Source organism: Theobroma umbraticum, unplaced genomic scaffold, assembly GCF_002168275.2.
Source record: "Theobroma umbraticum cultivar Fairchild unplaced genomic scaffold, ASM216827v3 scaffold_147.0, whole genome shotgun sequence".
Lineage (NCBI taxonomy): Eukaryota > Viridiplantae > Streptophyta > Magnoliopsida > Malvales > Malvaceae > Theobroma > Theobroma umbraticum.
In genome coordinates, this window is record NW_018397259.1 from 3229143 (window position 1) to 3241731 (window position 12589).

Genomic DNA, 12589 nt, shown 5'->3' on the forward strand with positions numbered 1-12589 from the left:
CGTTTTTTTTTTCCCAGTAAATTAGGGATATGGAAAAAGTCAATGCAAAGAAGAATTTCATGTATGATTCCTTTTCTCCATAAATTCAATCACATATCTTCTTGATTGATTTCATTCCTTTTTTGCTTAATTTACCTTATTACCTTAATTCAAGTTTAATTTCACTGATAATCTTAGACAAAATTACAACACTGCTATAAAAACGAGCTCAAATGTAACCAATTCTGTCCCAAGAAACAGACACTAATGATAGACCCTACTATCAAGGAGGCACAACATTCGTCGCAGCTCGAAAGTGCACCAACCGGGAATCGAATCACGATCTGTAGCGTGGCAGGAACTATTGTACCACTAGACCACCGGTGCTTCTTGGTCAAGCCCTCTCAACCTTTTCCAAGTGGACATGACAATGAGTAAAGTACTTACTCTAAAACTAATTAAAATTAGATTAAATGCTTAATTTGAGGTCAAAATTTTTAGATTTTTATCAATTTAGAGTCAAACATTTCAATTGTAATAAATAAATGTCAAATGTTTTCAGTTTTTTACAATTAAGAGCTAAGATGCAAGGTGTTTAATGTGTGTAGGATATGCATATAACATGGACATTAATTTAGATTTTTGACTTTAACGTGGCAAGTGAATTGGATTTTTGATAAACGATGTTGTTTTGTCCAGGCAAAAATGACTATGTTTTCTCCTTGTTCTCCCTTCCCTTGTATCTATGGTGAATTAGCACGGGGACGACCTAGTAGTAAGGTGAGAAAACATCCGACATTAGGGTCAAACTTCAATCTCATTACAAGGCAGAACTCACGCTTGGAGAATCGTGCCTTGGTGTTACCTATGGCAAATCAGAATTCATTCTTCTAGGCATTCAGTTCGTCAATTTTACGAAGCATGATATTCTGCAGGAGATCGATGCTAAAGAAGCTAGAATATATGTCCAACAGATGGCCAAAGCATGTATCCCTCACTGCTTGGAACTCACCTGCCTCATGGAGCACATTTGTAATGATGTTAAGAAGAGGTAATCTACAGTGAGTGTTAATGGCGACATTGAAGGTCCACTTGTCCCTGAGAACAACAAGCAAACTTGCAAGGTCCTTATACTATATGAAATCCATCTGCAACAGAAAACATTAACATGCACCTCGTAAGCTACACGTCATGAACACTAAACCTGTAGAAGCCATTTACAAAAAACATTAGAGTTACTCTATGTCCATTTTGTCTTCAAATGTTACACACCTGATTTATAATTTTTGACGTAAATGGGCATGGCCTATAACTACTTTTCCAATTGACACAAAAAAAGTATGATCAAACATAAAAACCCAAATGGCATTCAAACAACAAAATCTATTGAAAAACACAACAAAAAATTCAACAATTTATTAGTCAAAAAAATTCAAACAACAAAACTCACTCAACTATTTTGTCAATTTACCTCTTTACACAATTACAAACTTGTTACTATGAGTGAATACTTTGCTTTGAACTTGCTTGAACACTTTGCAAGCTTTGGGAATGAGAATGCTCTGCTCTCAGTAGAAGACAACGTGTAATATCTCTAGCATTTAGGCAATTCAAAAATTAAAAGAAGATGAAACATCTTGTCGAGTAAGATATAGAAGGGTAGTTTTATCATAAAGTTCTTTCTGTCAAATCAAAACGATTCAAATTATAATATGGTATGTAATAACTTTTTCATCATGATGTGTAACAATTAAATTTTTCAACATTTCGTGTAACAACTAAATCTTCAATATGACGTGTTGAAATTACATTTTTCAACATGACACGTAACAACTAAATTTTTAACATAACATTTACCTATTACATTTTTCAAAATGATATATAACAACTAAATTTTCAACATGACATGTAAAAACTATATCTTTAACATAACGTTTAATAACTAAATTTTTCAATATCACGTATAACACTTACATTTTTCAACATAGCATGTAACAACTAAATTTTCAATATGGAGTATAACAAAATTTTAGAACATGGCATGTAACACTACATTTTTCAATGTGGTGTTAACAACATTTTTTTCATAACAAGTAACAATAACATTTTCTAGCATGCTGTGTAACAAATATTTAGAAAATGATGTATAACAATATCATTTTTTCGACATACCGTGGAACAACTTTTTTGACCAGGGTGTTTAACAACACATTATAAGGGCTTGGCCTCTCACATATTTGTATATTCTAAGGAGTTCACAGAGCCCAAAATCATATAAATCTTGGTATATCAACACTGCATACAAATTATTGGCATCATTTCATACAATTTATTAACAAGGTAACATTTAATGAAAATGGCTAACACTTTATATACAAATTATCCACTCCATCGATAGATTTAACTATAGAGTGATGTGCTTCATTGAATTTTTGCCTCAATCGAAAGGTAGCCCATGGCCTATGAGGCATGAAAACTTTGATGCCTTGCTCGTGTTGCTCATAGAACAATGTTGGAACATGTTTGTAATGAACTTGATTAGAACGGTGATTGGCATTTGTTTTGCATGCTTCAGACATAAGTTAACACATTCTGCAATGTTTGATGTCATGAGTTGATATCGCCTTGCCGGCAACTGTGCACATGCCCATCTCTAAGGAGAGGGAAGCTAGATCGGAGAGGAGATGAAGCAAAACAAGTGAAATTGGGGGAAAATTAGGCATAGGATTTAGATCAAAAGGGTATCATTTGGATAACATGCCAAGTCAGCTACCATGTTATCAGCTCACACGATTTTCTATTATATGTGATACATACTCTATCCACTTGTCAACTTAGCTATTAATTATAAGGAATTGAAAATATTTGCCTATCGATTTTTATAATTGAAACATTTGACCCTTAATTGAAAAAGTGCCCAAACATTCAACCCCTATTTAGGCATTTAACCTTAAAATTAACTATTCAAACCTTACTCACACCAAATTAAAATTTAACTATTCATACTCTTATCTAAACTTAATTAAGAATCAACACTTAACACCTTAACTCAATTACCAATACTCATAAAAAATTTAAATTGAAACTCGATTATAAAATACTTTAATCTTACTTAATTGGATCAAATAATGCAAGATATCCTATTACAAAGATACTGATTAGATCAACTCTTATTTTATCTGCTATCCCTACCTTCTCAACGTGATTGCAGATGTCTATATAGTTTCTCACTGAGAATTTATTATATTCTACCTAAAAATATAATCGTATAGATGTTGGCTACAAGATGCTTTAATCTATTTAACATCAGAAGTTTATATAAGAAACTACAAGGTTTTTGTACCACAGAAAAAATTACATTTTTCACTCAAGCTATAGTTTGGGCTAGTAGTACTTTATACCTTTCCGGTTATTATATCTCAAACTAACTAGAAAAATAAAGAAAATCAATAAAAATGTATTAAAATACTTGATTTATAATAAAATAATATGTATGTATTTTTATTAAAAAATCGATTGGGTTTGAATTTTTATCTAATAAAAAAATCAACAAAAATGTCAAGGTAATGAACATACACATGAGAGAAGTAGGGGAGACATGGAAAAATATGAAACAAAGCTTAGCCATCTTTTAACAATGTTTTCATCATAATTTGTCTTTTAACTACTCTTTTGAAAGATGCATATTTCCCTTTTGGCTTTGTTTATAGGGTGAAAGGTTCATAAAATGTTTTTTTTTTGGTGAAATACATTACACTCACATTGCACATTCATCAGTAAAATTGTATGAGATTTTTTCTGGGAAACAAATATGAGTTTTTTTAATGCTTTGAGTGAAGAGTTTCTTGTTTTTGTAATTTTTAAAACACTCTTAGTTAATTATTGGTGTCACATTTGGAGGAATAGCTAAGCTTATTTATAATCCTCTAAAATCAACTAATAAGTCTCATCAAGAAAATCTTGATAATATTTTATCAGATGATGTTAATATCTAGTCATTTTGATAATTCCAATTCATCAACATAAAAGGATAAGATATTATCTTAAAAAATATAATCTAGACAAGATGACCATTGTGGGTGTTATCCCAAAAAACCCAATATCTCTCAATCGTGAAACCATCCTACTACTATGTTATATCATCCCATTGCCAAATTCATACAACTTAATGGACTATACGACCGTTCGGTACATTTGAGTCTTTAGAACACTATATTAGGAACTTTGTACTAGACACTCATGAAACTCAACATAGAGATATCATTCCTTTTAAAAGATATAGAGTATCTTGTGTGTCTAAATTTATTTGATCACATTAGATTATCTCAAAATCCCTCATTTAGAGAATGTCACGGTCCTAGCGAAAAGCTATTAATCCCACATCAGGGAGAACGTCATGGTCTTAAAAGGGAGCCATGAATCTCACATAAGTTATGTTTTAGAGTCGGACTAGGCATTTAAGAGTCCACATCATCTTCAATCTGTGATATGCCTTCTATGGGGATTAAATCATGAAGTTAGTATATCAAAGTGGACAATATCTTGCATGTTGGTATGAACTGTAATAATTGGTATCAAAGCAAGTTTTATGATATTAGTGATGTGCTATTGAGAACAATGAACCCTTGTTGTTGGAATAGGGAGGATGTCCCAATCCTAGCAAGAGCCATAAATCCCACATTGGGGAAGATGTCATAATCCCAAAAAAGCAATCAATCCAACATTAAGGAGGATGTCATGGTCTAAAAAGAATCCATGAATTCTACATTGACTGTGTACTAAAGTGAGACTGAGAGTTTTTGTGGAGACAAAACCATGAGATAGTAGGTCAAAGTGAACAATACTTTGCAAGTTGGTAGGGATCACGACAATATACTTCAACTTATTGCACATTACAACTTTATTCACATTTATAATACATCTTAAAGTGACATAATGGGTTAATCTTGAATATAGTGCATTGATGTCATATCAAATAATCTTCCTTGCACCCTCCCGCATTTAGTTTAGAAAAGATCATTTTCTCAATAATGATCTATCTAAGAATGTATGTTAAACTTCAAAATATTGTATAAATCTTAGTCTAGTCGCCCTTTGAAAGCATCTAACTTGAGTTCCTCACTTGCTCGTCATTCTAGGTGCCAAATTAGGCTTCACATCTAGCTTTCTCTACAAGCTTCATGGATTGTGGGCTAGTCCATTATCAATCCCTTGATTATTATTTATTATATGAACTTCATCTTGGTTCCAACCAATGAGACATTCGACCTTTGTCCACTATCTAAAAGCATCAATAATTTTTGTCTCATATTTGCTCGCTTCATAAACGCTAAAGGCAGTTGCTTGTGTAAGTGAGACAATCTCGAAGTTGTTGGCATACCTTTTATATCTTGTGTAATAATTAGTATATAAGCATAATACATCTATAATAGAATAAACACATAATATCTAAAAAAGCTTTTAAACTATTTTAAAAAAATCAAATAAGTTTTTATTTTTTATTACGTTCAATCAAATATTTGTAGTTTTATTTTGAATTAAATAAAATTTTATGTTTTTATTTTGAGTCAAGTAAATCTTTATAATTAATAGTTGACTTATTCAAAATGTCACTTATAATTTTATATCAAATGATACTTACGTGACATGCTGACATGTCAAAATGGACGATGACATGGCATGTTGATATATCATAATTAATAATATTGTGACATGTTGGTATGGCATGCACACATGATCATGTTACATTATTACCCTCCACGTAATTGCCATGTTAATGTTACATAGGTATAAAATGATAAATAATATTTTAATAAATAAAAATTAATCTATTATTAATTATAAAAATTTATTTGACTCAAAATAAAAATATCATGACTTAATTTCACGTAATAGAAAAATAATGACTTATTTATATTTTTTTGGATAGTTCAAGTGCTTTTTTTTAGGATTATGCCTAGAATAAAATTTGCATAAATGTTATTAATATTCCAAAGATTAAATACAAATGATCATATAAAATAATCACCATTTATGAAATATTAAAAACTTAACGTATGGGCATCTTTTAAAATAAGTTTAGTCAAAAGATACACAACAATATGATTAGTGGAAATATGTGTTAAGTTCACTTGTTTTTACGCAATTAAATATCTAATGAAACTATTCCACATGTGAATGTGTTTGGTTCTACATGAATCAGTCACCAGATTTAAGGTATAACTAGTTATATTAAGATTTTGAAAGATCAACCAAACAACTTCTTGTGCACCGCTAAACAAGTTATAAATTCTACTTCTATAGTAAACAAGGCAGTGCAAGATTGGTTCTTATTGCTACATGAAATAGCACCACTATTGAGCAAGAGTCAACAACAATTACCATCACGATAGCTAATTATGTTTAAATTTAAACAGTAATAGCATAATTTTTTTTTTAAAAAAAGTACGACAATAGAGTAACTAATTAGCTCATCTATTATTGAATAATTTCTCTGGTCACTTGTTCCCTAGTATTTACTTTCGAAGACTAATGTAAAGTAACTCCAAAATCTTGACTTTTTACAATATAAAGAAGCCTAACAATGAATGGAGAGTGGTTTTTTTTTTTTCTAACAATAATTTTCAAAACATTCTTAATAAATTGTTGGTTTAACATTTGATGGAATACTCAAAACTATTTATAACCCTTTAAATATCAACGGATAACTCTTATCAAGATAATTATAATAATATTTCATTAGATAATGTTAATATCTTTTGATAATTTTAGTGTAACAAGATAAAAGAGTAAAGCCATTGCCGTAAATAATTGTCTAATTTAAATAGAGTGATTATTGTGCGTGTTATTTCAAAAAAAATCGACAATATATATTCATATTTAAAATAAATCTTTTTATTTAATTTAAAAAAGTTTATATGCTAGCATTTTCAATAATTATTGGAACGTCAACCCAATCAAAGAAACATTGAAAAGAAAAAGTAGAGGAAGACATACATCATGTACTTTAAAGGAAAATTATCAAATTCCAAATAAGTATGCCATGTTGGTGCCTAATATTTTAAGATTGCAATAGAAAAGAATGAAAACGAAAAGGAAAGAACAGATAAGTATTCATTAAATAAAGAGGTTAATAATATTATCAATTATATAAAAGCCACAAAAAAAACCTAAGACTCCCTGTCTTTGACTTGCTAATATAAAAGGAGGTCCCGAATAGAAAGGGGAAAACCCAAACGAAGCCACCCTTCCGCTCCACCACCACCACCACTCCTCTCACCACGCCACCCTCCACTTTTTTTTTTTTTGTAAAAAAAAAAAAGATTTCCGTACAATTTGTTTTGGAAAACTAATTACTGCTAATTTTTATCTTTGGAAATTTCTTTTATTACTAGTATATATATATTTTTATTTTCTTCTCTATAAATATATAAAATAAACACTTTCCTTTTCACTTCCTCTGTAAAACCCTAATTATCATTCGATCTCTTTCTTTCCCTCTTTCTTTCCTTCTTTCTCCCAGAAATCTCAGCTTTTCTTTTTCTCTTCTTTTAATATTTCGATCATTTCTTTACGAAACCCTAAATCTTGTTACAAGATCTGTTGGTAGCTTTACATTTCTTTTTCCTTGGAGATTATAATTGACAGGTTTCCTAGGGTTCGTTTAATTGGAAAAGAGAGGGTGATTTCGGGTCAAGGCTGGCGGGTTTTCGGGTGAAGTAAATGGCGGATCCGCCTGGACTCCGCCCCTATAAGATTGCTTATCTTTTGGAAGACATTTCTTGTTTTGCTGCTGCTGTTTCTAGGTCTAGTGTGGGATTGGATTCGATAGGGTTGCAAAGCGGTGAACGTTGCGAACTGTGACAGACAAAGGAAGCCGGAGAAGTTAAAGCATGCTGAGCGTGCTACGGGTGCACCTCCCTTCTGATATACCAATTGTTGGCTGCGAGCTCACGCCTTACGTGCTCTTACGCAGACCCGACAAGAGCGTTACCACCGATGATGTGCCCGAGTCGGCCCCTCTTGATGGTCATTTCTTGAGGTACAAGTGGTAAGTGTTTTTTAATCCAAAGAAAGCGTCATTTTTTAGCTATTTTATTGATTCTTGGAGGGTTTTGGTCATTTGGGTAGTTCTCATTTTAGCCAATTGGGGTTTTAGCTTAGCTTATTTGGTTCTTTTTAGTAAATATGTGAATCTTTTAACGGATGGTAAGTGTTTGAATTAAAATGAAAGGTTCTTCTTTTGCTTTATTATTGATTTTTTTGTTTTCTTTTGTTTTGGTTAGTTGTCAATTTGGCCAATTGATTTTGAGCTAGTTTTATGGGTGGGATATTGTTTTCTTGCTTTTAGTAAACAAGCGAACTTCTTTTGTGGGTGGGTGGTAAGTAATTGCTTGGAGAAAACTTCGCAGCTTTTTTTGCTGATATATTGATTTTCGGGGGCTTTGGTCTTTTTTGGTAGTTCTCAGTTTAGCCAGTTGGGGTTTGAGCTAGTTTTATGTGGTTTGATATTATTTGATTTTTTTTTTTAGTACATGCAGTATATGTAAACTTTTCTGTCGGGCGGTTATAAGTAATTCCACAGGGGGATATGTGGAATTGAGGTTTATGAGTTGAGCCCTTCTGTCTGTGCATTTGGAGATAGTGTGATTGCTTTTGACTTGATTGTGATCTGCTTTTTGTTACTCTTATGTACTGGATTTATCTTGTATGTAGAGTGATGTAGTTTTGTAATTTTTGAAGGCCTAAGAAGTAGTTTGTTGAATTCGGTTATGACTTTGAGTTTTGTGCCATTTTGTTTGGTTTTTACTTGAATTTAGTTCACACTGCTTTTTAACAGCAAAAAGTAAAGTAATAGCAATCGAACTCTTTGTCATTATCTGCTTTCTTTGCTTAAATTGGAATTAGACGTCTTAGATACAACATGTTGTGATGACTAGGCTCTATGAGCTAGAATGGTCTGTCACTTATTATTGTTAGGGGTGTTTTCATTATCGTGACCATCCTGGCACCACTATATCTGTGAAGCTTCTAAGAACGTTCCAATTTAGATTGAGAAGTACTCCACTTAATTCTTGGTCATAGAAAGAAAAGATCATTCCGCTAAAAGAGCGGATGCGTAATAATTACCCAATGGTATCTGTTGCAAAAGTACTGATGAGGCATTTAATATGTTACTGACACTGTTAAACTTCGCTATTTGAAGTAAAGCATGGGTGGACCAAGTAAGTATAGTTGCATTCTGAAAATTATTAAAGACCCTTTAAAAGGTATTAGAAAGATATAGTAGTTGCTCTATGTTCCATCAAATGATCCCAGAACTTTACCCTTAGGTTTTGACATTAGTTACGTGTAGCAATATAAAAAGATGATTCATAAATGTCGATTTGAATTGATCGATTATTCAGTTCTTGGATGGTATTTAGATCTTTTTTTTGTAAGACAAAATTTTTAACTACTATGGGATACTATATCTGTTAATGATGGACACATGCTTTGAGTGCGTTATAGTTTCTCTAAACTTTGAGATGAGGATATTATGCATTCTTATTGTAATTGCTGGACTTTTACATTAGAAGGAGGTTATTTTGACTGTATCTTGTGCGCCAATTGTTCTGTTTTGAAAACGTTTCATTAGATTGTGTTGTCTGCTTTTGAAATTAAGTGGCATTTTTATAATAAGTTGATTGCTTAAAATTTTCCGTTTGTACTACCTGTCTGATACATGTTGCTCCTTTCTTGGGTCTGTTTTGCAGGTATCGCATACAAAGTGATAGAAAAGTTGCTGTCTGTAGTGTACATCCCTCCGAGCAAGCCACGTTGCAGTGCCTGGGTTGTGTTAAGGCTAAAATACCTGTTGCTAAAAGTTATCATTGCTCTCCTAAATGCTTCTCAGATGCATGGCAGCATCACCGTGTTCTACATGACCGTGCTGCAAGTGCTGTAAACGAAAATGGAAATGAGGAGGAAGAGATATTTGGCCGTTTCAATAGCTCAGGCTCTGGGGTTATTAATGCCAGCTTAACTGGTTCGGCATCAAGCACTAGCTTGACCAATGGTTCAACACCTCTATATCCTGCTGCAGTTACACAGAGAAGTGGTGGTGAAACCTGGTTTGAAGTTGGACGCTCTAAAACATATACACCAACAGCAGATGATATTGGCCATGTTCTCAAGTTTGAGTGTGTTGTTGTAGATGTGGAAACTAAACTACCTGTGGGACATCCCAATACTATTTTGACTTCTCGTGTTATTCCAGCACCTTCCCCTAGTCCTCGGCGCTTGATCCCAGTGAGCGGAGCTGATATGATGGGGCATCTAGATTCAGATGGCCGTATTTCCTCCTCTGGAACGTTTACTGTTCTCTCATACAACATTTTGTCTGACTCATATGCCAGTAGTGAGTTATACAGTTATTGCCCTTCATGGGCTCTTTCTTGGCCATATCGCAGACAGAACTTGTTGCGGGAAATCGTTGGTTATCGTGCAGACATTGTCTGTCTTCAAGAGGTAATAATTTCAATTATCATTGATTGTAGCTATTATGATATTTGATTTTTCAACTTTGGAGTTTCTGTTTGGAAAATTCTATTGAGAACTTTCATATTGAACTGAGACACAGCTTTGACATTTAGTGCATGACTAAAATTGCTTGTATATCTAATGTTTACTATTATACCTTGGGTGGAGATATCTGATCTTTTGCACGTTCATAAGTCTTAATTTAGATCTGGGTTTTTGCTTAGTTTTATTCCCTTTGTTTTTCCTTTCAGATGCAAAGTATATATATGCCTAAAAGATTTTTTTTTTGAAAAGTGCCTAAAGGAGTTTATTTGCCACCACAATTTGTTGATTTAAGAGTGAAGATACTGTATGTGCAATGCTAATAAGTAAATTATTTTACCCTTCTTCCATTTTTGTTAATAAAGCATGTAGATTTTAGAAAACAAAGAGTTGAAATGACGAGCAATGATTTTGGGTATTGGTAGAATAATGTCATCATTAACCATAAATCGTCTTCTGCCTTAGGGCATCTAGTGAAAATTGAAAATGCCTCAATATCAACTGTTCTCATCTTTTCAGGTGCAAAGCGACCATTTTGAAGAATTTTTTGCCCCTGAGCTGGACAAACATGGGTATCAAGCTTTATACAAGAGGAAGACTAATGAGGTTGCTTCAGAACTCCATGATTCTCATCTCACTGGTTTAGTGATATTACTGTTTTATTTATAATTATGTTGTTGGTCAATGCAGGTTTATAGTGGAAATACCCATACAATTGATGGCTGTGCAACATTTTTCCGTAGAGATAGATTTTCCCATGTCAAAAAATATGAGGTTTGGAAGTATTTCTAATGGGGTATGTTGATTTATACATTTTTTTCATTCTAAAGTAAATCATGCCGTTTTTGCAGGTTGAATTTAATAAGGCTGCTCAATCTTTGACTGAGGTTGCAGTTCAAACTACTCAGAAGAAAGCTGCTTTAAATCGATTGGTTAAGGTAATATATATTCACAGCTAATTTGGATCTATATCCATTCTTTTATGTTACTAATTTCTCCAATGCTATCATGTAAATTCTTTGTTGTCTGCAGGATAATGTTGCTCTAATAGTGGTTTTGGAAGCAAAGTTTAGTAATCAGGGAGCTGACAATCCTGGGAAGCGGCAGCTTCTTTGTGTGGTAAGGCTTGTTAATGTTTTTCTTCTATGCTATATCTCTATTGCCTTCTCTAATTTGCATGATTTTGCTTTCATGGTATATTTATGATCAAGACATGACATCATATATTGCTAGTGTATGATACTAACGTATCAGTGGTGATTGTTATTCTGTTATTAGCTTTGTTGATCTGGGTAGTGGCAATTGGCTTGCCCTGAAATCAAATAGGATGTTTGAGACTACTTTTAGCCATATAGTCTTGAATTCAACTAATGGGTTAAGTTACCTCGATTTTGTCTTGTTTAATCTGAGAAGAATTACAATATAGCAAGTTTAGCACCATCTTTTAGACATGCTATAGAGAAGTAATTTTTCTTTGTCTGCCTAGGTTTGACTGAAGTAACCTATGGTTTGGTTTCATAAAACTGAAAGTGCCTAATCTTTTGCTATCAAGTTCTGTCAGTTGGTGGGGTAGGCAGGTTGGTTTGTCTAGGCCAATGTTGGTGTAAACGATTCTGTGGGCTGTAGGGGGCAGGCTGCTTGTGATGCAGAAATGTAATGTACTCTAAAGGTTTATAAGTGTACCTATATTTGAATAATAGAATTTTGATCTTTTACTGAACTGATATAATTTGGTCAGCGGGAAAGTTTGCTTGTGAATAATTATCACATTCTTGCAATTAGACATGTCAGAATCCCATAAACTTTGCCATGTTTCATTATGACTAATTAAGTCCCAAATTGGATTAGATCGTTTTGATTATTATGTGCTTTCTCTCTCTCTCTCTCTCTCTCTCTTGCTTGTATGTGCTTTTTGGATTCCCCATCTACTTACTCCTTTACCCCTTCTTTCCATTTTTTATTTTTTAAAACATAGCATGGACATGATGAACTTACTCATCCCATCTGAAAGTGAGGCTATTCTTTGCAATTACACCCATGATAGTAT

General features: G+C 32.9%; 1 protein-coding gene and 1 non-coding gene across 2 annotated transcripts; one reads left to right on the top strand and one right to left on the bottom strand.

Moving 5' to 3' along the window:
- Window positions 1–204: 204 nt before the first annotated feature.
- LOC149527251 (small nucleolar RNA snoR114) lies at window positions 205–291 on the bottom strand. The gene has a single exon (XR_016351199.1). It is a non-coding gene; the product is annotated as a small nucleolar RNA snoR114 (small nucleolar RNA).
- Window positions 292–7196: 6905 nt separating this feature from the next.
- On the top strand, window positions 7197–11909 carry LOC110415543 (carbon catabolite repressor protein 4 homolog 1-like). The gene is made up of 6 exons (XM_021427220.2): window positions 7197–8029; window positions 9735–10488; window positions 11062–11148; window positions 11233–11316; window positions 11394–11480; window positions 11575–11909. Exons 1-6 carry the CDS (start codon window positions 7872–7874, stop codon window positions 11746–11748), a joined length of 1344 nt encoding a protein of 447 aa, XP_021282895.1. The 5' UTR covers window positions 7197–7871; the 3' UTR covers window positions 11749–11909.
- Window positions 11910–12589: the final 680 nt, after the last annotated feature.